The sequence below is a fragment of the Nematolebias whitei genome, chromosome 18, assembly GCF_014905685.2.
Source record: "Nematolebias whitei isolate Nwh7 chromosome 18, NemWhi1, whole genome shotgun sequence".
Classification (NCBI taxonomy): Eukaryota; Metazoa; Chordata; class Actinopteri; order Cyprinodontiformes; family Rivulidae; genus Nematolebias; species Nematolebias whitei.
Window position 1 is genome coordinate 17,422,292 of NC_056515.1, and position 27,056 is coordinate 17,449,347.

A 27,056-nucleotide genomic window follows, 5' to 3' on the forward strand; every position below is an offset into this window, starting at 1 on the left:
GCTGCGTCGACCAATCACATCACGCGTACACGTAGTAAGCCAATAGCGTGTCTAACAAACTCTTCGAGACACGCCCACAACAGACTGAAACAAGCTTGTGAATTTTGTTAGCGAATTTAAACTTGGCGAAACCTAATTTTATTTTATTTTTTTAATTTTTCTTCTTTCGGCTGCCCCTTCTTCAGGGGTCGCTTGGCTTCATGACAATTTTCCTGTCTGTTTTTACACCGGATGCCCTTCCTGACACAACCACAGGCCACTGAGCTACCACAGCCCTCTGTGTGGAGCACAGAGCTGCTAACTAGAGTGCTCAGGGAAGCAGATGGTGGTGATTAAGGGCCTTGCTCAAGGGCCCAGAGTCGGGCAAATGAGAGTGGAGGCAGGTGTTTCACCTTTCCCACCCACATTTCGATGTTGTCGGTCTGGGAAGTTGACTCGATGACCTTCTGATCACAGGCCCACCTTCTCTTACCTCTGCGCCACCACTCTCCCAGGGACGGATGGAATGATAAATGAATGGATTAAAGTTAGTGACTAGTGTTAAGGAACCCCTTCTTTTATGACCTCTGACCTTCAATAATTTTTCCAGCAACTGTTCTGTGTAAAACCTCATTCTGTTATGTCATAACAGCTGCAGTGACTGGATGATGGATCCGTGTTTTAGCTGGTGTATAGGCCAGCTGATGAGCTGCAAAGAAGGAGTTTCCTTTTTAAATAAACAGAGATTGGGCAAAGTTTGTACACACTTGACGGGCTGCTTTGACCATGAGCCTGGAGAGAAATTCCACATATGCACTTCCTGCAACCTGTTCAGTTGCGGTAAGCCAAACCTCAACCGCTGTTTCTGCTGAAGATAATGTAATTAACTCCTGGGCGTGTTTCAGAGACACTCTGGCTTCAAGTCCAATAAAGGAAGATGCTTCTTTCTCCTAAATGAGCTGAATGTTTTAATAAATGATCAACTATAATAACACAAAGTATGCAGTATGCAATATTTTATTATCTACCGGTATTTATCTTTTACTTCTACTACATTTTTTTGTTTTGTTTTGCTGAGCAGTAAACCTATGATATTTTCTGCTTTCTCTTAGGTTTCACCTAAGGTTTCATAACGACATCGACCACTTTACAGTTGCTACTGCACATGCAAAATAGTTTCCTATCTTTTTGTGGTTAGAGTTAATCCGTATCGTTTTGCTCCTTTACAATAGATTTTTTTTTAGTGACTGTTATTTACAAATATACTTTTAAATTATTTTTATTGGTATTTACGCTGTGGTAGCCACGTGTAATATTTCCGGGTGTTGAATGACTGCAGAGCACAACTAACCGTAAAGAGACGTGATGTTCACTAGACCAGGGTTTCCCAAACTTTTCCATGCCCCCCCCCTTACCCCCCCACACACACACACACACACACACACACTTAATTAGCTTCTGGCCGAGCCGAGGCCCCCTTTGCAAACCCACAAACAATTCTACAAAATATGTAAAGAAACATCAACTTTTAGAATGTTTTAACGTTTTTTTCACTAGATTCAATTAATTATTACAGATGCTGAGCATAAAAATGTTATTAACTAACATGTTTTATTACATTCCCACTGAAAAAAACAACTTTTCAACAAACTGTTGACCAGAAGAACAAAGCAAAATAAATCTAACCTCTCTCTCAAACATGTTTATCTGGAAATGACAGATACAGATTGCCCTAATGGGCATTATTACTACTATTTATTTATTTATTTATTTATCTTCTTTCTTACAGCTTTCAGGGACCCCCCTACCACCCCCGGCGGCCTCCCAGGGGGCCGCGGCCCCCACTTTGAAAAACATTGTGACCACAAAGCAGCGCAAAATTCATTCAACCTTTATTTAGACAGGTTAATCCTGAAAAAAAATACTGACTTTGAGCACATAAATAAATAAATAAAATCTAGCTTTGAGCATGCGCTAATCTGTAAAAAGGTAATAGTTTGTACCTCAAATTACAAAATAAAAGTATTTGGACGATAACGAAAATTTACTTTGGCTTAAAATATTTCCAGTAACAACAGCTTTGTTGGTTAATTAGTTTAATGGCGATTTCATAAAGTAATTTGCATACGCTCTACATTTAATCCTCTTATAAGTACATTAAATCTACGGTTTTTTTTATTCTGAAGAAATTAACCCGGAAGTGGAAATGATTCACCGCCGGTAGGATGAACACATCAGACAAAATCGGTTTGTAATGTAAAGATCTTGTACTATTTTTATCATTACAACGACCTGTCGGGTTTATTGGTAGTTTCTATGGGTCAGATGCGGTGCTGTGGACATTTCTCTGTGTCACCGGATGTCGTGTTAGAGGAGGGACCTTGTCGTAAGTACTTTTGAGGTTATGAAAAGCGGCTAAAGCTCAGCCAGCCTTCAGGTTAGCTTCAGTCTTAGGAACTAGCAAACAAAAACAAACCGCTAATGCTCTTTGTAGTCTACTTATCTGAGCGGACATATGTGTAAAACAGGAATGTAACTGTGACTAATGTTGCCTTTTAGCTGTCACAGGCAGTCGATGCTACTTTGGAGTTTAATGCTGACCATATTGCAACTTGGGGTTAGCTGGGAGGCTAACGCCAACGTTGTTTATCGTGCAGTTTGTACAATGAACACGTATAGAAAGTAAATGAAAGATGAAAGTATTTGTACAGAAAGTTTGTTCGGAGGAATAACAACCTTCTAGTCACTGAAGCTCGTCATCAGCTGAAGTTAGCATGGGACTTGAAGGTATTGTTTTCTGTTTGTTGTTGTTATGGTACATGGATCCACCATGTTTCTGAGGAGAAAACGTTTTCTCACACTATAAATGTAACTTGGGACGTGTTTGTTTTAGCCACGTGACTCTTATTTGTGTGTTGAAGTGGTCAACAGTCGCTTTGTTCAGTGTAAATACACGACATGTAAAGTTTAGCTGCTAAAATAGTTTTGTCCTTTTATGTCTTATTACACATTAACAACTCTGCAAAGACAAAATTAATGTTTTTTCCAAGTATGCTGCATTGAAACTTGTCTAAATACGCCATTAAGTAAGAAAGGCTTGTTTTTTCTTGTAAACATTTTCCTGAATAGCAAGACGTTTTAAATCATAGTCAATAAAAGCTGCTAAAAAAAGACAAAAGAAATATTTAAAAAAATATATGTAGAATTAATTACTATATTAGTAGTTTAGTATTGCAAATAGGCTTAAATACTTAGTAATTTTATCTTTAACTTCTTGGAGAAATGAAAACCTGTGTATTTTATGCTGTCAATCCTTCTCAGCTTTGATTTACTTTTTTCATTCAACCTTTATTTATACAGGTTGGTCTCATTGAGCCTCGAGGACTCCTTTACAAGAGAGACCTGATTTTAACAAAGAATGATGACAACAATAGACAATCATAAAAGAAAGCATATGAACTGGGAAAAAAATAAATGAAAGAAAATGAGTTAAAAAAAAATAAAAGAAACAAACAGCTACAATGTAAGGCGATGTATAAAACTAAAAACAGGAACATGTCTGCATTGGTTTTTGCTGTGAACTTAACAGATGTTTAAAGCCACTTAGAGAGGTCAAGGTCGAGAGCTTCAGATCTTTTTGCAAGATATTCCAGGAAACAGGAGCAGAGTAGGAGAAGGCCCTTTTACCAAGTTCAGTCTGCACTGAGGGAACACTGCAGGTAATGATGTCCTGAGAGCGCACGCTGCAACTGCACTCACGCAGAGACATGAAGGAGGAGATGTGTGAAGGCAGCAGACCAAGAAGTGATTTAAAGATGAAAATGTTCCAGTGAGAGAGTCTGTGTGAAGTTAATGATGTCCAGTTAACCTCACTACTGTTTTTTTGCAGCCTGCCAAGCATAAACTACAAGGACAGTAAAGATTCTTTATTGTAAATGCATAAGAGTTTGATAAATAAAAAAAACAGAACTTAAGAGAAGTTCAAACCCTGACTCATTTTAACTTACAATAATCAAACTGCACAGTGTAGCTCTAATGAAGCTCAGTCAGAGCTTCTAAATTATGAGGTAGATTTTAGTAGAAATAAACAAGTTCTGGTTTCCCATGGTGTCACGTACATTTTATTGAACACAGATGTTCACTAGTATATGCTTTCTATGACTGATCAGAGCAGCTTAAATTGGCTGAGATGTGGTTATTTTTATTTCTAGTCATCAATATGCATTTTTCAATTAACAAACTATATTTGTTTAACCTCAATAAACATATTTTAGCAGCTCTTAGAATATATTGTACACTTAAAAAAATAGAAAAGCATTCTCACGAAAAAACAAAAACTAAACCTAAATTGTGAGCAACACACAGCTGTAGCAGCTGCTCTTGGTTTGGCCTAATAGATTCTGGGCGTACAGGCATGGCCAGGTACTGGATGGCCCGGGTTCTGGTCGGTCCTCGGGGCTATGTGCCAGTCCGTGGCTTGGGTCCCTGGTGGTGCGGCTGCCTCCTGCTCCTAGATGGATGCACTGGAGCCTCCCTCCTCTGGTGAAACTCGGAGAATGGTGGTGCCTATTGGGATCAGTGGGGGAGCTGGCCCCCTGGGAGGGCATTGCCACCTCAGTTGTTCCTCCCCATCCCGACGTCTTCCTCCATCCACTCCATCACACCACCACTCAAGCAGGGCCTTGGGGTTCAGGTGCACTACTGAGCTGCGGGGAGGATCCTCCATCTCCGTGGTTCGTGGAGACCTGGGCCCCATTTTTATTAAACAACCTAGACACTCGCATATAACATTCTCACGACACATGCATATATAGGGTCTGGAGTGGACACATGGTGGCATATAGGGGGTGGGATGTGTAATAATTCTCACCTCTGGGACCTGTGCCCACTCTCATATGTAGCATGTAGACATTTAGGGTTCTGGGCAAGGGTTGGGGAGGTGAACGGGCACTGCCTGCTCTCTGGGGAGGGGGTGGGTCTGTGCCGGTAGCCGCCTCATCCCCCCCATTTTAAACGCACTATATAACAACATGCATCAACATCTTATTTGAGTGGGAGGAGGGAGGAGTTTGGTCTTCCAGTTTTCCTTAAACCCTCATTCTCCGTTTGACATTTGGGGTTGGGGGCAGGGAGGGAGGGTAGGCTGTCTGTTTGGAGTCTGGGCTGTGGGTGGGTGTTGGGACTTGGGGGGCGATTGTGGGTGGGGCCAGTGCTCCAGTTCTCCCTGGATTGTTTGGATCCTTTGATCGGGATTCTTGGTTGAGGTGGCCGGCCCTTTGGCTGGGGTTGCTGCAGGGTTCTGGCGGGGGGTCGGCCGTGGTTTTGCGTGTGTGGTCATTGGTGGTGCATGGCAGTGGTCGGGGGCGTGGCTTCACTTTGACGGGGTGCTGGCTGGTCAGCCTGATGGGACATTTGCGGTGGGGGGTACTGTGTGTGTGGGGGGGTGCATGGGTGGCATGCCGGGGCTTCTCTGTGCCTGTGGTGTGGAGCTGTAGGGATGCCTGATCATTGGTGCGCTGGGCCGGCCTTCCTCAGCTGCTGCTCCCTGCTGATCTGGCTCTGGCCTGGGGCCAGCTTGCGGTCACTGTTGGGTGGGTGGAGTGCATGGACAGTCTGACAGAGTCTCCGTCGGGCTGTCTCTGTGTGCCTGTTTGTCTCAGGTTGGGTTTTAGTTGGTCCCCTCTCTTGGATCAGTTTTGGCCCCCCATTTGGTGTGTTGTACTCCCCTCTGGTGGTGGGCCCCCCTGCCACCAGTGCATTGGCGGCTCTCAGCAGCTGGGGCTGGGTGGTGGGGTGTGTGCGGGCCCGCCCTGGTGGCTGCCTGCCTGGGCCTGGGTGCCCTGACTCTGTCGGGCCTCTGTTGGGGGGTGGTATGACCTCGGAACTTGGGGCTTGGTGTCCATGACCAGATCTACTCTGCAGGGGCGGGTTGCCGGCGGGGCGTGTGGACTCGTCGCTGCAGCCTCCTGGGGTTTCTGCCTTGTGGTTGCTGGGGATCGCTCAGGGCTTCCCTTTGCTTCTCTCTCTGGGGGGTGCGGGTGTCCCTGTTGGGGGACTCCCAGATTTCCGGTCTTGGAGGCTGCTGTGTGTCTGTGGTTCCGGTCTTCTCTGTGTTACCTTCGTGTCCTGTGGGGACGGGTCTGTGGGTCCCCACATCCACTTTTAAACATTTTTATGGAGAAACCTTATAGTGACAAACGCTCACACAGGTGTTTAGATTCATGTGTTTATCAGATTCACACTCAGTTGGGTTGTGGTGGCCACTAAATATATCTTGTATTACCATATACTGTATAAAATACTTTCTAATGATATAAGTATCATTATATAAGTTGTTTGTTCTTGTGGTTTCTCAGTTTTGTCTTGTTTTTTTTCTTCCCACAGGTCTACAGTCAGACTTCAATGATGTTGATTTGTGTTCTCTTCATCCCTCTCTCTCTCTCCTCTATTCCTTTCTCCTTCTTTACTGTTTAACTCTTCTCTCACTTTTCTTCTTTGTTTTTCATCCCCATGTCCATTACATCTGAAACAAGCCCAAAACAAATTCTAATAAAATTTAATTTATATATCAAGTGGAGCATTAAGGCCAGCCATAATACTCTGCTTGTGAAAGTAAATCTGTTGGGCATCACTTTGACACTCAGACAATAATTCTAAGTGTCACAATGCCGGACAGGACAAGGGAAGAAAAAAAGGTTAATACAAAATGTTTGGGACACATTATGCTACATCTTAAGCAATACATGGAAAATATATTGATAAAAAAACTTGAAAATTGAATTGAAAAACAAAATTACAGTCAGAGTATGGATATTTGGGTAGTTCATTTTGTCATAGTTCAACAACAACAACAACAAAAAAATCACAATTTTACATGATTTAGTTCTAGATTCCAAAAGTAACTTTAAAGTAAGACAAGCACTTCCTTTTTTGAACTTTCAGGAAGGTTTATAAGCTTGGACCTTTCATGTGAAGACCAGAAATGTAAATTATGAACAAAGACAATAATGGTTCTCGTGTTAATTAATTTAACTCTCCTAGTTTATGTATTAACAGTCTTCCTACTCCTTATCAGGTGCTGACACTACTACGATGGAGCCGAGGGAATAGTCGAGAAAGAAAAGAAGATGCCCCTCCACTTGTCATCAGTCACTGCATTAACACAGCTCAGCAGAAGCTAAAAGAAGGGGATCTTTTCAAAAACAGGCTACAAAGTAAACAAACGCAAAAACCTCTGAAGCTGCACTTTGCGACGCAGAGGAAATGGCTTTCCTAGACAATCCAGCCATTATTCTGGCTCACATCAGACAGTCTCACGTGACCAGTGATGATACAGGGATGTGCGAGATGGTATTAATAGACCAGGATGTGGACCTGGAGAAGAGCCAGCCTTCTCTGGTGCCTGGCAGCAGCAGCAGCTGTGAATCATCCGGGTCGAGCTGTGTTATAGAAGACGGTGGTAACGTGGTGGACAGTCATCCCTGTGACCTCTCTCAGTCTATGGACATCACCTCTAGCTGGGACTTTGGCATCCGTCGGCGCTCCAACACAGGTGAGCTCTTTTTCCGCCTCTGGGTGTTTTTTTAGGGCAGGCTTTTCGTCACGCACGTCTTGTACTGGTCAGTAAGGCAAAGACAGCCAGAAAGCCTGTTCCTCTGTAGATCAAGTGGGTTGTGTGTCTAATCTGGACCAGCGTTTTTTATTTTGTTTGTAAAGACTCAAATACAACTCGTTGAAAGTTGCAGCTGCAGTGAGAAGAAGCTTGGGGTTAGGTTGTTGACGACTGTGACTTTCATTGATTTCTGTGGAGCTGATCACATGTAAGGTTACAACTTTGACACATGGCAGCAAATCTGTGCCTTTGAGCGTCAAGATTCAAGACGTGGCGAAGACGACTTGCTGAAGTTCAAAATAGGGAAGAAAGGAGATTTAAGTGCCTTTGAGCATGGCAGACGGGCTGCTCTGACTATTTCAGAAACTGCAAATCTAGTTTTATTTTCACCACGACCACCTCTAGAGTGGACGTATCAGACCAGGGAATGTTTCTAAAATAGATTTGGACCCATAAAGCAGTTTTCAACCAAATGTGGCACGATTAAAGGGGAAATGTGCAGAATTTACTGCCAAGAAACATTGTTACTGCGAATCAACCTAACTATTTACATTTTGTGCTCAACTTGTTAGCATCTCAAAAATGTTTAGCTGGGTCAAAAATCAGGAAGTAAATAATAATAATATCTTATAATAATAGAAATATAACCCCAACCGTTTGTCACAGTGTACAAAGGTCGCTTGCTGCTTCAACATTTTTAATCAGATTATTAAAAGTTTCAGTTTGACATTGAAGTTGTTTTTCAGCTGTGGAGTCTGACAAGCGTTTCCCTCTGGACTTGTCAAACTTTTTTTTGTCCAAACTCAGAAGCACAGCTCTTGTTGTAACGTAAAGTTAACCCTCAGAAGTCCTTTAACTTTTTGACAATTTGTGTTCCTTAGGGGAAAAATTAACCACCATATAAAACTGCATAAAACCTCAGCCTGAAATGAAATATCAAATTTATTTTAATTCTTTCAGGGTCTTTAGTTTAAAAAAACTCCCTTTTTTTAATACTGAAAAAAAAATTTTAATTCCCTTATGCCCAAAATGAATTTTTGTTTTTGAAAATATTTTTCACATTCCAGTTGAAGTTTTATGAAGACCCTCCTGCCTGTCGAACCCTCCAGATGGGGCAGCTGGCATGGAGGTTCTGCCCCCCTACAACCCTACTCGGGCACAATGCCAGATTCTGTTCTGTCTGCTTTTACTGACTGGGATATATTCTCGAGCCTCTGCAGACCAGTGCATCCTCTGTTGACGTCCCCATTTTAGTGAAGTAATCCGCTCTGAGCTGTGGAGTGACTGGTTCTTCAGCCCGCATGCATGCTGAACATCATTTTTCTACTAAATGTTCACTTGTTCAACATTCAAGCATGTTTTCACACTTTAAATCCAAACTGAAACAATTTAGCTGGATGAGTAGAGGAACTGGACATCAACGTCCAGCCTTGAAAAGACGTACATCTTTCTGGGGTAAACTTTTACAGAGGTTTTCAATAAGCAAAGTACCACAGAGTGGGTTAATATAAACAGCAAAAGTATAGAAATGGAGGTAAAATAAAACTTTACTGTGCGGAATGCATTATTTTATGATATAATAATTATTTGATTAGAAAATGCATTTATAATGGGATTTCCCTATGGTAGAGTTTCCCCTGGAGGCATCGTGGCTCAATTGATGGAGCTGTTGCCTCTCAATGAGAAGGTTGTCGGATCGAATCCTGGCCGGGGACCTACCTGGGTGCAGTTTGCATGTTCTCTCTGTGCATGCGTGGGTTTTCTCCAGGTACTCCAGTTTCCTCCCACAGACCAAAAACATGCATGTTAGGCTGATTGGTGACTCTAAATTGTCTCTAGGTGTGAGTGAGAGTGAATGGTTGTTTGTCTCTTTGTGTCTCTGTGATGGACAGGAGACCTGTCCAGGGTGTCCCCTGCCTCTCACACAGTGACTGCTGGACATGAGCACCAGTGTCCTCCGCGTCCCAAAATGAAAGAAGTGGATAAAGATGATGGATGGATGATTTCCCCCTAAGGAACACTAGAGCAGTAACGTTACTGTGAGGTTGCAGGAGAACTGGAAAAAATTCTGTCAAAATATAAAAAAAAAACTAGAAAGACTATTTGACTTTGTCCGAAAAATAAAGTTATAATTGGCAGCACCAAATAAATAAATAAATAAAAACACAGATAAGTGCATGGCTTATTGTTTTGTTTTCCCATGAGACCTGAGGGTTAATATTACTGATAAACATGATGTCTGACGTTTTATTTAGTAGAATAAAGAGCAAGTTTCTGTATATTTATTTGCTTTGTCTTAATCCACAAAATCAAAAAAAACAAATTTTTCTTCAGTTCACAAATTATTTTGTGTGATTTACAGCCAATCCCGTAACTTTGGGTTAAAAATATCTACTGTTTGAGGATTATTCTACATAAGGCAGAATGCATTTATCCATAATTTATTTGTATTCCTCATCAAAATACTTGATCTCCCCATGATGCTAAATCCCTTAAATTCTGTCAGTATTTTGAATCAACATCAAATCATTGTGTATCATCAGAGGAGTGAATTATTTAAGTGGGGAGGTGGGTGTTTATGACGATGTAGAGATGCACCGATAGCAGTGTTCAAATTGATCTTCAACACCACGACTTGCTCCAGTAGTTTTTTCTCAACTAGTTTTAGCCTTACAAGTGTTTTGAACTTTGAGGGATTTATTTTTAAACTCAGACTGTCATCGCTTTGAAAAGCCTTTCAAAGCGATGATAATGTATATTTTCCTGTAATCATGTGCATGAAGTGAATTACCTCTCGTTCATGCAGGTAAATATGACATTGATACGTTGTGACTGCGACTGGCCGGTTGTCTCACCTACTGACAGATCGGTGCATCTCTGGTTTGATTTGTGGTTAAAGGGAATAAACACGGAGTTAAAATCAAATAAACAGATCACGAATCAGCTTATACTACTTTCAGGCTTTTAAGGTGATCGTGGTTTTATTATGAGGGAGTCCAAAGGTAGACAATATGTTTCCTTTTGGCTCTCTGGATATTTGTTAAGCATTTGGTGGCGTGATGCTGGAGGTTCTGGGGTTTGGGTAGACAACTGCAATCCTCTGAGACTTTCAGACTTGAGTTTGGATTCTGACCTGTGGTGGCTGTGTCATCAGGACCCCGACATGACAGCCGTGAGAAACCCGGGGCTGCTGGTAAGACGTGTGGGTTAAACAAATAACTTTACAGTAAAGTGTTTTGTTTCAGGTTATAAAATGAAATGAAGATGCTGCCACCTTTAAACAATGTTTGTATGCATCGCTTACTTTATATCAAACTTTACCACCCAGTCTCGTTTAAGCTCAACTGAACCAGGAGTTTCCACAAATGTTATATTTTGTTTATTTTTGAATTCATGTTTACTTTCTACTTATAATGGTAACATATAAAATTGTGCTGTAGCAAAAAAAATTGGGGGTCATGGAGGAAATATAAATCAAGTTTTACTCTATTTTGATTTATTTTTGAAGTTGACTATGAATACAGAAAATGAATTTTACATCTCATTGATTATTTTTCTGCAACTCTGAGCTGTTTGCATATAACAAAATATAAAATATCTGTTTTTTTATTTTATTTTTCTTGTTCCAGCCCAAAGACTGGAAAGACTCAGGAAAGAGCGACAAAACCAAATAAAATGTAAAAATGTTCAGTGGAAGGAGCGGTCATCCTCCCAGTCTGGTATGGGCCAAATGTTTTCACAAGTCTACACATTTAGTCAAACTGGAATAATGTTGCAGAATATTTCACTCGGTGTGTGATTTAAAAAACAAAATTAAAAACTCATGAGAATGTGTTACAGAGTCTGGAGAAAGACGTGTTTTAGTTTTATATTTATTGAATAAGAAACTGTTCTAAATCTGTTCCTGTCTGGTTAAACAGAGGTTAAAAAATTAAAATAACCTTGAGCCACCCTGTAGTTTAGAAATATAGGGATGCACGATATTATCGGCATGTTGTAGATATCGGACGATACTGGCAATAAAGTTAAATATCGGACATCGGCTATTCCATCAAAATAACTCGCCAATATAAAGACACTGCTTTAAATATATATCTATATATATATATATATATATATATAGATATTACACTGTTTCTGTATGACAACCCAGTGCCAAGGATGCCTGCAGCGCCAGCACAACGTTATGACATCATGCACGCCACCTGATCTGATCACGGCAGGAGAGGAAGAAGTGAAAATGTCGGCGGTGTGGACGTTTTTAAAAATTGTTGGAAACATAGAACTGCTATTTGTAATGACTGCTCAGCGTCAGTGATGCAAGGAGGAGCAAAACCGAAGTCCTTCAACACTTCGAACCCAATTACCCGTCTTAAGAAGTGTTACAGAGTAAATGTCATAAATAAATTTGACATTAAACATAGTCCAAGTTGAAGTGTTGCATCATTTTCAGCCCCTTTTTGGCATCTGCATTTGGTAGCAGACCAAACTGACAAAGACCGTGCAGAATAATGTAGCATTTTAATTCCACAGCAGAGAAAGTTATGTAGTCTCTGTAAGTAGGTTTAGGGAAAAAAAAAAAAAATAAAAAAAAAAAAAAATATATATATATATATATATATATATATATATATATCGGTATTGGTATCGGTTATCGGACAAATACATTTTAACATATATCAGCCAAAAATCCAATATCGTGCATCCCTGAATATAACTGTTAGCTTGAAATAATTCAGAAAAATCAAATTAAAAGTTATCCAGTAAATATGATAATGTTGCTAGATTTAATTTGTCTCCGACACATCCTTCAGAAAGAACAATAAGACAATATGGCTGACATTAAGTGGTAAAACATATTTTATACAGTTTATTACTTTCAGTAAGACAAGTTTTTGTTCTGTAATTTTATCCTAAATAATCCAGTTAGTAGAGCTGTGACAGTTCTACAGCAAAGACCAAGTTAACCATCTTGTGTTTTATGTTTTAAATATTCAGAAGTTTTAAATAATACTACTATTTTCTTAAGCTTTATATAATAAACACATCATTGTACTTAAAGTAGACATGTTTTCGTTCTCTTCTGTATGCTGTGTTTTCGTGTTCTGTCCAGTGGAGGATCTGGGCTGTCTGTTTGAAAAGCGGGACTTTAAGGACAGGCCGCGGACAGCAGGGGCTAAATCGACTTTGTCGCTGCGCCTGGAACAGTGTCCTCAGCAGCTCAACAACCCTTTTAACGAATACTCCAAATTTGATGGCAAGGTGAGTTGTCCCTCTGACGTGAGGAGAGAATCGACCGACTTGTTTTAGTTTCGTCTCAACTCAAACTGGCTGCTTTCTGTCAGTGAGCTACTTTCAGGGCCGTTTTTGTGTTATTATACGTTTTGTGCCCATTAAGAATTTATTCTCAGTGCTCTGTCTCCACTCTTCTGTTGGTAAGGTGCCGTTTGCTCAAAAGATTAGCCCCCCTGAACCACGATAATAAATGAATGTGTGTTGCAGGCAGACGGAGCTGTTTGTGTTGCGCTAAATGGGAACCTGAAAATGAAAAATTTTAACGTTTTGCTCTTTATTTAGCTGGAAGTACTAACTTTCTCCGTTGCCTTTTAGGGTCACATTGGCACAACGGCTACAAAGAAGATAGACGTGTACCTCTCTATGCAGATGACTCAGGAGAAAGTGCATCCGATGACAGTAGTCACCATCGCAAACGCCCGTGTTCACGACCTGATTGGGCTTATTTGTTGGCAGTACACAAGCGAGGGACGAGAACCCAAACTCAAGTGAGCACAAACACAGTCCTCTCTACTGACGCACTTCCCACTGTTGGTACATCTCTAAACTGACAGTGGTAGTGGTCATAGCGTCAGTGTGTAAGGGATTTAAAACGCACCTTTTTATCCACAAACTCCGCGGTCCCTCAGCTGATCAGCGACGCCGTGTTCAACCCTCCTGATGTGCTCGGGTGTTTTTTAGGGCTTTCACCGTTCTGTAAAACTTGTGTAACCCTGTTGTTTTGTGTCCCTCTGCTCCTGTCCACAGTGAGAACGTGGACGCCTACTGCCTGCACATCGCTGAGGACGATGGTGAGGTGGACACCGACTTCCCACCGCTGGACTCAAACGAGCCAATCCACAAGTTTGGCTTCAGCACTTTGGCATTGGTGGAGAAATATTCGTCACCAGGCCTCACTTCTAGACAGTCGCTGTTTGTCAGAATGTAAGTTAAAATAAATAACATTAACAGCCATTTTCTTCCGCTTATCGGGTATATCCGATGTACCAATATATTAAAACTTATTTTTCCATTAACCAACATCAGTACCGGATCAGACTTCCCTCTCCCCAGCCACTTGGGCCAGTTCCTACGGGGGAATCCCGAGGCGTTCCCAGGTCAGCTGAGAAACATAGTCCCTCCAGCGTGTCCTGGGTCTTCCTCTGGGTCTCCTCCTGGTGGGACGTGTCTGGAACACCTCACCAGGGAGGCGTCCAGGAGGCATCCTAACCAGAACCACCTCAACTGGCTCCTCTCGATGTGGAGAAGCAGCGGCTCTACTCTGAGCCCCTCCTGGATGATCGAGCTTCTCACCCTGTCTCTAAGGGAGAGCCCAGACACCCTGCGGAGAAAACTCATTTCGGCCGCTTGTATCCGAGATCTCGTTCTTTCGGTCACAGCCCAAAGCTCGTGACCATAGATGAGGGTGGGAACGTAGATCATTTGGGAAATGGAGAGGTTCGCCTTTTGACTCAGCTCTCTCTTCACCACGACAGACCGGTACAACACCCGCTTCACTGCAGACGCTGCACCTATCCGCCTATCGATCTCACGCTCCATTTTTCCCTCATTCGTGAACAAGACCCCAAGATACTTGAACTCCTCCACTTGGGGCAGGACCTCCTCCCCGACTTGGAGAGGGCACTCTACCCTTTTCCGGCTCAAGACCATGGCCTCGGATTTGGAGGAACTGATCCTCATCCTCAGCCGTGTCGCACTCGGCTGCGAACCGCTCCAGCAAAAGCTGTAGATCACGATCTGATGAAGCCAATAGGACCACATCATCTGCAAAAAGCAGAGACGCAATCCTAAGGCCACCAAAACGGATCCCCTCAACACCTCGGCTGCGCCTAGAAATTCTGTCCATAAACGTTATGAACAGAATCGGTGACAAAGGGCAACCTTGGCGGAGTCCAATTCTCACTGGGAACGAGCCCGACTTACTGCGGCAATGTGGACCAAGCTCTGACACCGGTCATACAGGGACCTAACAGCCCATATCAAAGGGCCCGGTACCCCATACTCTCAGAGTACCCCCCACAGGGTTCCCTGAGGGACGCGGTCAAATACCTTCTCCAAGTCCACAAAGCACATGTAGACTGGTTGAGCAAACTCCCACGCACCCTCCAGGATCCTGCTGAGAGTGTAGAGCTGGTCCAGTGTTCCACGACCAGGACGAAAACCGCACTGCTCCTCCTGAATCCGAGGTTCGACTATCGGACGGACCCTCCTCTCCAGGAGGTTACTCCTAATAACAATAACAGCAAAGTGATAAGTTTTACAGTGGCTACAGAAAATTACTAATCATGTTTTGCAGCTACAAGTGTTGTTGGAATTAAAGGACTGTATTATCTTTTAGTTGTATTAACTTATATTTAGTGTTTTATTACTTTTATTGAAGTCATTGAAATATGAATGCCGATACATGGCAGATATCTACATGTAATTAAACAAATCTTTTTAATATCACTAATACTTTACTCATGAATCATCTTTTATCTGATGTTTTACTGCATTTAAGAAAGGATGGTGCATATTTGAGCTGTTTATTGGAACACCTTATAAAAAATTGAAGGATGTAGCTTCATCCCAGTCTGGGATTCTTCAGTTTATAAGGACTTGGTCTGCATTCGTCCACGCTGCCACGTCTCATGACTGGCAGCCTGGGAATGTGTGCAAACACAACAACAGGAATGAACTTAATGTCAGATTAGTATTTTGAATTAGAGCCCACATTAATATTTCTTCAGAACGGTCCCTGTCCGTAACCTTTTTCGTTTTTTTTCCTTTTAGAAATTCTGCTCATGGATTCTCTCTAATCTCCGTGGACAGTCTGAAGGTAACTATGAAGGAAATTCTTCAGAAGGCACTAATGAAGAGGAAAGCTTCTCAGAAAGGCTCAGGTATCATCACTTTGATCATTTCCTAACAGAGCTTCAAAAGATCAAGTGCTCGATCTTTTTCCTGCACTCTTTTCTTCGGTCAACTTCTTGAACCAAAAAGCCCATCAGATTTATCTTCCTGGTGGTTTTCTTGGTTCAGCATATGTTCGATAAGACTGCAGTGTTGCTACATAATTGGAAGCTTCTCCGGTGTCTTATAAAGGACGTTGTTTAACACCAGCTGTGCGTTGATTTATGACCTAATTAACATGTAAATAACTCCTCATACAGAACGTTGTTCGTCTATTTTCTTTTGAAGTTTTGCTCGTTTGTGTCGTCGTTTCGTCAGAGTGCATTCACAGAAAGGTGCTCCTGCAGGAGAAACACAATAGATCAGTGTTGTATGAAGGCATTGTCAATTGGTGGTTCTTTTAAAAAAAGAGGGAAATATTGTAAACCCACTAACAAATTACGATCTTCTTGCAGCATGTTTTAAAGCTCTGAGCCCAAACCTCCTCCTCAGGTGTCTGAAGACCACTTCTCTAACCTACAGCTGTGTCTGTGTGTAAGAAGTGGAACCTTATCGTTCTCCAACAGGGCCCATGTATCGGCTGGAGAAGCAGATGCAGCCGAATGTGGCAGTTGACCTGGACGCGACGCTAGAAAACCAGAACACCATGGAGTTTTGTTTGGTCAGAGAAAACAGTGAGTAGTCTTTACACCTGGGGGGCTCTCAACAATTGGTCTCAGCTCCTCTGGTCAGTGACGGTGCTGTGAAGCAATAACAACTTGAAAAAAGTGGGGGGGGGGGGGGGGGTGATACTGAAAGCCTCAAATTTAAAGTACTGCACTTTTTATACGTCTGTCTAAAGGCGGACATATTATGGTGAAAAGTATGTACGTCTGTAAACGTTCTCTTCTCCCATCTATTGTATAACGTCTGATCCACTCAAGATAAGGTCAGGCTAGATTTATTTGTCATGTTCAAAATCAACACAAGGTCAACAATGTAATGAAATGCTTAGGATGAGAAGAACCATCTCGACTCGCCAAAAAAACAGAAAACAACAACAAAAAGAAATATCAAATCATGCAGCAAAAATACTAAAAACATACTAAAACATATACTACTAACATTCTAAGAAAAACGTATTCAAAAATACTACTAACATACTAAAAAAATATTAAAAATACTAATATACTAAAAAACATATTAAAAAATACTACTAAAATAAAAATAAAAAAAATTACTACTAACATACTAAAAAAAAATATTAACATACTAAAAACATATTAAAACATACTACTAACATACTAAAAACATATTAAAAATACTATTAACATACTAAAAACATAAAAAAATACTACTAACATACTAAAAACATATTAAAATACTACTAACATACTAAAACATATTAAAAATACTACTGACATACTAAAAACATGTTAAAATACTACCAACATACTAAAAACATTAAAAATACTACTAACATACTAAAAACATATTAAAATACTACTAACATACTAAAAACATATAAAAAATACTACTAACATACTAAAAACATATAAAAAAATACTACTAACATACTAAAACATATAAAAAATACTACTAACATACTAAAAACATATTAAAAAAATACTACTAACATACTAAAAACATATTAAAAATACTACTAACATACTAAAAACATATAAAAATACTACTACCATACTAAAAACATATAAAAAATACTACTACCATACTAAAAACATATTAAAAAATACTACTACCATACTAAAAACATATTAAAAATACTACTACCATACTAAAAACATATAAAAATACTACTAACATACTAAAAAACACATTAAATTTTCAGTAAGCGTTCAATACAAAAACAACTGGACTTTATTTGTAACAGAAGACGTTTAGCTCCTCAGATAAGACACACACACATATGTAGAAATGCTACATACAATGCTTCATTCTACATATGTGTGTGTGTCTTATCTCACTCAGCCTTATAACCTGTATCTCTCACTCTCTGCTCTTTGAATTGAGAAAGCTCCTCGGATGAGGAGCGAAACGTTTTCTGTTACAAATAAAGTCCAGTTGTTTTTTTATTAAACGCTTTTGGAATTCATCATGTCCTGGATGACTGAGAATCTTCACCAGCACATTAAAAAATACTACTAACATACTAAAAACATATTAAAAAACATTCCTAAAATACTAAAAAGCATATTTAAAAATACTACTAACATACTAAAAAAAACGTTAAAAATACTACTAACATACTAAAAACATAAAATAATAATGCTAAAACACCAAAAAAACATAAAAAAAAAATACTACTGAAATATTAAAAACATATTAAAAACTATCCTGATGCATGCTCATATTAAAAACTACTCCAAAAATACAAAAAAAACTGTAAAAATTACTACTAAAATACTAAAAAGCATATTTAAAAATACTACTAACATACTAAAAAAAACATTAAAAATACTACTAACATACTAAAAACATGAAAAAATATTACTAAAATACCAAAAAAACATCAAAAAATACTACTGAAATATTAAAAACATATTAAAAACTACTACAAAAATACCAAAAAACCCTGTAAAAATACTACTAAAATACTAAAAAGCATATTTAAAAATACTACTAACATGGTACAAAACAAGGCGCCAAAGGTGAAAAATAAAAACATCTACAGTGTGACTCGGTTAGCAGTGCTAATTTAACACATCTTCATTTACATATGCATCATCACCAGGCGGAGTGTCACGTACACTGTTCATCACTCCAGTTATGAGGTCAAGGTCTTAAATCAAGGTCAAAGTTAAAGGGAGGTCTTTGCTTGTCGGGGTCATAACTTCTGAGCCGCTCAAGATAATTTAATGAAACTTCATGCACTTTTGTACCACTACTAGACAGCATGTTATATAATCTGTCCATCACCCAGCACTACGCTCAAGGTCACAAATCAAGGTTCAAGGTTATACAAGGCCTTCGCTTGTCCAACCGTGGCTATAGATAAGAGTTTGTCGACAGGTGAACGATGTGCTGTACTCTTGTTCTTTTGAAGGAAAACCTGCTGAACAGTTAGGGTGATGATCCACAGAGATACATTTAGGCCCTGCCTCTGTCAACACTGTCTCTTGTGGCCGTTTGCTGGAAATACCTTTCTTCTCTTTTAACTTTCCTCTAGCATGGACAAGTTAACTTTCATTGTCAGGGTCTTGTCACACCACAGCTAACATGAAACTAAAGTTTACTCAGTGACATCGTTACTGATATCGATTAGTAACAACCTCTGGATCAGAACTTCAGTCTGATGCTTGAGTTTGGATCACATCCCTTATGTCTTTGTTTTTCTGTTGTCTTCAGGCTCCAGAGGAGAAGAGAGCTCAGAGGAGGACCCTCCCATCGACATCACATCGGTCCAGGACATGTTGAGCAGCCACCACTACAAGTCCTTCAAGATCAGCATGATCCACAAGCTGCGCTTCACCACTGATGTCCAGCTGGGTACGTTCTGCCCCCAGGGCTGGTGTCGTCTTATCAAGGGGGCAACACCTTCACTTATTGATCATGTATTATTTACAGGGGTTTGAGTCAGATTCACGTTGTCTTACATCAGAGCACCTTATGGAAAACGAGAAGCTCTTTTAAAGATTTCATGTAGCGCCTTGTTGTTTGTGCCCCCACTTTAGGAACTTGGGAGATTTGTAGCAAATAAAACATTTGTAGGAATTCCCAAAAGGGATAACTGGCCCACTTTATACCTTTTTTAGAGCATGAATTGTTTCTATCTGTAAACCTATCCAGATCCAGAAAGTATCTGTTGTTCCAGGCTTTGAGCAGATGGAGTCCACTGTTTCAGTCTGGTTCGTGCTCACGCTCTGGGTTGTCCTCCTCCAGGTCTGTTCTGTGTCTTTACTCAGAAGGTCTCCGTTCTGTGAGGTCACAGCTCAGGTCCCCCTCTGTCACACCACAAACCAGACCTTGTGCAGACAGAACAGAACTGGAACACTTTGTCGTGACACAAGGTCTGAATACTTTCAGAACAGTTCCCAGCCACTCTGGAAATCAGGGGAAAACTGGAAAACGACTTTCACATTTTCCAGACAGGGAGAAGAGGAAATTTCTGAAAAATCTGTGAAAACTCCAGGAATTTGACTGACCTGCTGATGAAAAATATTTGTATCAGTGCTAGTATTGTAGTATCACTGAGTCCATGTTCTGCTTCTAGTGCATATAGGTTTCCTCACTGATTGACCATGGTGGCTTTTTATTACCTGATGTTACACAATATAAATAATGATTAGGGATGATTGTTACTCAGTCTACACAGTTTACTTCCTGTCATCTCTGCCACATAAGACGCTTCATTCTGAGTGTTTCACGTGGCTGAAATATCTCCTGGAGTTTCAGGATTTACTCCAGAAAACTCAGGAAAGTTTGTTTTCTTGAAATGCTGTACCACTTTTACCTGCTATGATTTGTTTGTCAACAAGCAACAACATATTGTTTCACAGTTATATTGTTGTCTTTGTAAGTATAGTTGTGAGTGTGGGCTGCTCACACGCAGCCAGCGTGTGATGATGCTGAGTGATCGTCTCAGAGAGCAGATGCTCTTTTCAGGTGTTTCAGGGGAGAAAGTGGAAATCGATCCCGTGACCAGTCAGAAGGCCAGCACCAAGTTCTGGATTCGACAGAAGCCCATCTCCATCGACTCAGACCACCTCTGCGCCTGTGACCTGGTAGAGGAGAGAAGTCCCAGTAAGTGACCTGCTTCCTGCATCACGAGACTGTCAGCAGAATAAATCCTGTCCTCCTTAACTGATGGTTTCACTCATTCAGACACAGACCGAGTCAACTCGACACTGAATGAGGACTAAGCAATGAATGTTTGTGATATGCAGCTTAGCAAATGTTTTCATCCCATAAAAATCTAATGTGTTTTTTATTGAGTTGTATGGGATTTATTACCTTTAATGTTTACCCTTTACATCACAATACAACATTAGAATCTGTGCAAACGAAAAGTGTTGATGTTTTTATGTTATTCAGCATTAAACATGTTTCTCTGTCCTTCAGGCCATGCAATATTTAAGCTCACCTATCTGAGCAACCACGACTACAAGCCCCTCTACTTTGAGTCTGATGCTGCTACTGTCAATGAAATAGTTCTGAAGGTGAGTTTCATCCCAGCTCAAGTCTAAAGGGCTAACTTTGATTTGAAAGTGCCTCTTTCAAAGGCTAGTGTTTATTTTTTCGCACCACTGGCCGGTTAGCATCACACAAGTTTAGCAGGATTATAATTTGGATCTACTGCTGGAACCGACTCCGGGCTGAACAGAATGCTACAGCAGCAGCTCACACACTGATGTGTAAATAAGTTACTGAGAATTAAAAGTGCTATAAAGTTCTCTGAAGTGCACATGAGTGTTGGTTGCATTCAGACTAGCTGTTAGCTCGTCAGTCCTGTCAAACTTGAACCGTTTCTCCAAACAGAGCTACGTATCTTCAACAGGTAAGATATTAATTGTTCAGTTCTTTTGCTGAACCTCACTTCAAAGTGACCACAGAGAAAAAGCCTCCAATGAACCTGCACATCAGGCCTTGAATGCATCATAGGGTGGCTGTGGTGCAGTGGCAGGGCAGCTCACTTGGGACCAGAAAGTCACAGGTTCAACTCCCCATCATTCCCACATGTCGTGGTGTCCTTGAGCAAGACTCCTAATCCCTAACTGCTCCCCAGGTGCTTACGTAGCTGCCCGCTGCTCCACCTGGGTGTATGTCAGGTGTGATGCGTTAAATGCAGAACAACATTGTGTAGAAACACACAGCGATGACAACACATGGCACTGTCTTTACTTTGTTCGTCTGTAGGTGAACTACATCCTGGAGTCCCGGGCCAGCACCTCTCGAGCCGACTACTTCGCCCAAAAGCAAAAGAAACTGAACCGCAGGACCAGCTTCAGTTTCCAGAAAGACAAGAAGAGCGGCCAGTAGACGGAGTCTGCTGACATCACTCCGCCTGGTCCGTCTGTGCACAGATGCACGTGAGGCCTTTCAGTGTCGCACGCAGAGAGCGTCCGGCTGGAACGCCCGGATCCTTCAACCAGAGACCGAGCGACGTGTGACGGATGAGACGAGAGCAGAGCAGGTCTTTCTGTTTCAGCTCATCTGGGTCGACGCATCAGAAACTCTACAAAGACAGAGATTCTTTGAATAAATAAGACCTTTTTGTTGTTTTTAGCTTCGAAACACTTTAAACGAATCATGGACAGTGTGGCTGTCATGTCGCAGGCGGGCGTTTGTGTTTGTTCACTGCCTCCGTACGTAAGCGCTGTCCTTCAGGAAGGGCTTGTACGTCTTCAAGAAGCCGGCCGTGTTAGCCCACCAAACAAATCAAAGCTTCTTGTTAGAAATCTGCTTCTGCTTTCTTCTTGAACAGATCTGAATGGTCTTGTTTTTAATGTACTGTACATAGACATTTTATATTCAGAAACTGAAATGAAATGAAGCTACATTACTGCTCTGCTCATTTCTTCTTCACTCAGTACATCCAGCTACAAATATCAGGACGAACACATCAACACCAGACACGCAAAATACTTTTCACACTCATGTATCCTATTAAAGGGCAAATCCTCACTTCAGCAACAATTAACCACATTTTTAGGAGAATTTAAGTTCAGTTGTGAACAAAATCTGCAGACTCCCAGTATAGAAATAAACCAGCAGTCTCTTCCAGTGGCTGCTCTGTACGAAGGAGGGAAATATCTAATTAAATCTAACAGAAGATAATATGAAGCTTTAACCATCTGTAACTTTATGTATGGAACTCAAGTATGCACATTTTCTTATTTGATATATCCAGACCGTCACATCTAGAACAACTGCATGATTGGAGGTTTAAACTGGGAATAATAAATGGACACATCCAGACAGGAAACTGTTGTGCCAAGCTACAAGTAAACAAGAAGTGAAATGTCTATAATTTATTTATTGTTGTGCAATCAAGAGGTAATCTTCATCAGAAAAGAGGCACTTCATCTGTTTATCCACTCGGTTTCCTCGTTCCTGTCGGGGCCTGTCTCCAGCGGGTGTGCATCCCCACTGGGCGAGGTGGGGGTGCACACCGGACCCGTCACCAGTCCATCCCAGGGACACGTGGAGACAGATGAGCGTCACTCCAGTTTAAAGCTGCTAAATAATCTAACAAACGTGTTTTTGGACTGGAAGAGGAACCCCACATGTACAGCGAGACCATCCAGGCTACACAGAAGTGTCTCAGCTGGGTTTTGAACCTGTGACCATGTGAGGCGACGGACCTAACCAACTGCACCACCGTCCCTTTAGAAACATTAATATTCAGTTTACTATAATATATTTGTGGAGTAATTTCAAAATAAGTTCATACGGTAGAGGTCCAGAGAAGTCCCAACGTTTCCGCTCCAAACTGCTCTGACTCTGAAGCACCGTGGTCTTTGTGACACCTGTAGCCACCCGAGTTGTGAGTTTGGGCCAAAATGTAAAGTTGTAGGGTAAATGTTTAAAAAAACAAAAGTCTTAGCCATGCAAAGTGATCTGCAAAAACAAATGACTAAGATTTCTTTAGGCCTTCAGTCTATTTGCTCCAGACTAAATGATCTGATAATTGAAACCAATCAGATTAAATGATGCTGCAATATAAGATAAATAAATGTGAGGACTTGTGTCCAACACAGGATACACTTTTACAGAACTGACCTCTATCTATTGGACTAAATGCTCATCATCCATCATCTTTACCCGCTTCTTCCTTTCCAGGTCAGGGGTCACTGGTGTCCATATCCAGCAGTCACTATGAGAGGCGGGGGACACTCTGGACAGGTGTCCTGTCCATCACAGGGACACGTGGAGACAAACGAGACAAACATTCACTCTCTCACTCACCTAGGGACAATTTAGAGTTACCAATCAGTCTAACATGCATGTTTTTGGTCTGTGGGAGGAAACTGGAGTACCTGGAGAAAACCCACACATGCACAGAGAGAACATGCAAACTCCACCCAGAAAGGCACCTGGCTGGGATTCGATCCAGCAACCTTCTCGCTGAGAGGCGACAGCTCTACTAACTGATCCACCGTGCCAAAGCTCGACGCACTTTAAATATTTGCTCCCTCCATCGTCATTGATGGCGTTAATGTGATTAATCATCAGACGTTTTTGAGCATTTCCACTGCTCCACTTCATGAGGACAAATGATTATGTAACAAGAACATATCGAGGATTGTGAAGAACAGTCTCAGTTTTGAATGAGCTGGAGTTCTGGGGCATTTATGAGCTGATTTTACTCATGAAGGGGCTGCAGCAAACTCAAAGCTCTACCTGAGGACAAACGTCGCCACAGATATTCAACTGATTTAAGGAGCAGAAACAAAAAGTCCTGCCGAGTCATGAGCCGTCAAACTTGAAATAAGAAAATGAAAGTTGTGTAGTGATGGTATCTCCTACTGACCATGCATGCTGAACTTTGAAGTGTGTGCTGTCACACTGTCCTCGCTCCTTCGTTGCTTTAAGGACTGACTGACCACTGTTTTTTATTTCTGCTGCTTGTGACACACATGGACCCCCAGCTCGTTCCTGATTCAGTCACTCTGCAGATGCAAAGACCTCACAGGCAGCATGTGTCCTGCTGCGTTAGGAAAACGAGTCACGTTTTGGACACATGTACTGCTGTGCACAGTGAGTGGACTGGAAGACATTTGACCCAGAAGTCTGACTCACCCTGACCCACAAACTGTCACATCATTGTTCGTCAGCTGGCCTGGTGTGCGTGGATGTGACGGATCAACACGTGCCACCAAATGAAGAATCCTCTTCTCTGTCCGTCCTACCTCTTAGAGCGTAAAAGACTTTTTGAATAAACGTTCTACATGAATTCAAAAGGTAAGGAGGAACCTTTAATGTCTCAAATCTGAGCTTGAACTAAACCAGTGGGAGAAAAACAGTTTGTATAGAGGGGATCAAAGACAAATCCTGAAAATACAAGCTCCAAATTTGTTATGATGATTTTCTTTGAGGTATTTGTAAAATCTGCCTGACTGGCCTTTTGAAAATCCAAGATGGCAACTTTTTTCAAGATGGCTGCCAAAATGTGCTTATTTTTGCACAGTGATCAATTTAAATGAAGTGTGTCTATTTAAATGTTTTCTTTTGCCAGTAACTTACTGTGCAAGTAACAAATTAATAATTTAGGATAAAGTAGGTGAGGGCTAGAATGTTTTGACTAGTACAGGGCTCAACTAAACATCTCAGCAGCCACAGTAACTGAAAGCCAAGAGCTCAGGGGCCGGACATCCAGCAGTTATTGTCATTAAGTACGTTTGTTTTATGGTTTAAAATTAAGTTTGATTTAAAAATGAGCCCATTGGTGAGATGAACTGAGTTCACCTGTGGGCCTGATTTGGCCCCCGGGCCACCAGTTGTATAGCCCTGGACTAGTAAAGACCTTTACCTTCAGACTCAGATTATTGTCTCATGGAGTGAAGAGGGGGAATTGGAAATATCCTCTGTCTTTCTGTCCATCTGTGCACAAGATTACTTCTATTTTTGTATGTGCCTATAGGCATAAGAAAGTTTCCTTTTGAAAACTGAGTTGCCAACTCAAAATCCAAGATGGGTGCCGCCCTATATATTTACAGTATGTAAACCAACCACCCCTATCTATTAAGGAAAAAGTGCTTTCTAGATCTTTTTTTTTTTGCCTAAAAATATAGTTTCCTCAAATTATTGGAGCAGCCATTAATTGATCTGCGGTGGCCAAGGCCACCATTGGCCACCCCATGGCTCCACCTCTGTCTAGTCATAAACAGAATTGTTCCCTCCACATGGCAGGATCTGTCACTGTGCTGCTTCAGACAAGAAAAAAATAAAAACACAGTGTAACTCTTAGCATTAGGGTTTACTTGCAGTTCCTTTTTGATTTTAGTCCAGAAAAACTTTGAAAAACTCATTTTGAAAACTAGAAATATTCACAATTAAAATCCCTCAGTGATGGTATGGGGTGCCGTTTGTAAAGTTACACAGTCACAAATTAACAGCAATATTTTGGTTTATTTAGCCTTTAATAAGAAAAAAATATAGTTTTATTTTTCAAAGTCATATTTTCGCCATGTTATTCATACATAAATGTCATAGTTCCAAACTAAATATTTAATTTACAAGCCAAATAATTAATTTACAAATTAAATACTCAACTTGCAAGTTAATTATTTGGTCAGTAAACTAAATATTTAGGTGTAAATTATATATTTAATTTCCAAGCTAAATATTTATTTTCAAAACTAAACATTTAATTTCCAAACTAAATATTTATTGTCCAAGCTAAATGTTTAATTTGCTAACTAAACATTTAATTTCTAAGCTTAACATTTAATTTCCAAAATAAATATGTAATTTGCTAACTAAATATTTAACTCTGACCTAAATATTTAGCATGCAAGTTAAATATTTAGGTCATAGTTAAATATTTAGTTAACAAATTAAATATTTAGTTCAGGAATTAAATGTTTAGCTTAGAAATTAAATGTTTAGTCTGAAATTAAACATTTAGCTTGGAAAATAAATATCCATCCATCCATCCATTATCTTTACCCGCTTATTCCATTTTTGGGTCACGGGGGTCGCTGGTGCCCATGTCCAGCAATCACTGTGCGAGGGGCGGGGTACACCCAGGACGGGTCGCAAGTCCATCACAGGGCCACATAGAGACAAACGAGACAAACAACCATTCACTCTCTCACTCACACCTAGGGACAATTTAGAGTTACCAATCAGCCTAACATGCATGTTTTTGGTCTGTGGGAGGAAACCGGAGTACCCGGAGAAAACCCACGCATGCACGGAGAGAACATGCAAACTCCACCCAGAAGGCCCCTGGACCGGGGTTTGAACCAAGGACCTGTTCGCTGAGAGGCAGCAGCTCTACCAGTTGCGCCACCGTGCTGCCCGAAAATAAATATTTAGTTAGCAAATTAAATATCTAATTTAGAATTAAATGTTTAGCTTAGAAATTAAATGTTTAGTTTGGAACTTAAATATTAAGCTTGGAAAATAAACATTTAGCTTGGAAATTAAATCTTTAGTTGGGAACTACGACATTTATAAATGTATGAATAACATGGTGAAAACAGGACTTGGGGGAAAAAAAAAACTATTTTTTTTTCTTATGAAAGGCTAAATAAACCAAAATATTGCTGCTAATTTTTGACTGTTACTTTACAAGTGGCACCCTATACAATGGGGCCATCGGCGGACCAATGCA

At 40.7% G+C, this 27,056-nt stretch overlaps 1 protein-coding gene across 1 annotated transcript; it reads left to right on the top strand.

Moving 5' to 3' along the window:
* The first annotated feature begins 2,201 nt into the window (after positions 1-2,201).
* Positions 2,202-22,540, top strand: mapkap1 (MAPK associated protein 1). Its single transcript, XM_037692394.1, has 12 exons — positions 2,202-2,365; positions 7,055-7,531; positions 11,221-11,310; positions 12,705-12,853; positions 13,202-13,374; positions 13,634-13,810; positions 15,659-15,768; positions 16,345-16,452; positions 19,124-19,264; positions 20,381-20,518; positions 20,837-20,934; positions 21,632-22,540. The coding sequence occupies exons 2-12, from the start codon at positions 7,243-7,245 to the stop codon at positions 21,752-21,754; spliced, it is 1,596 nt and encodes a 531-aa protein (XP_037548322.1). The 5' UTR covers positions 2,202-2,365; positions 7,055-7,242; the 3' UTR covers positions 21,755-22,540.
* Positions 22,541-27,056: the final 4,516 nt, after the last annotated feature.

What these genes read in the sequence shown, in the direction of transcription:
- mapkap1 (XM_037692394.1), top strand. Translation starts at nt 7,243, where the DNA reads ATGGCTTTCCTAGACAATCCAGCCATTATTCTGGCTCACATCAGACAG. An exon ending in CACCACTGATGTCCAGCTGG is followed by an intron (nt 19,265 to 20,380) that starts GTACGTTCTGCC and finishes TGCTCTTTTCAG; the next exon opens with GTGTTTCAGGGGAGAAAGTG. An exon ending in TCAATGAAATAGTTCTGAAG is followed by an intron (nt 20,935 to 21,631) that starts GTGAGTTTCATC and finishes GTTCGTCTGTAG; the next exon opens with GTGAACTACATCCTGGAGTC.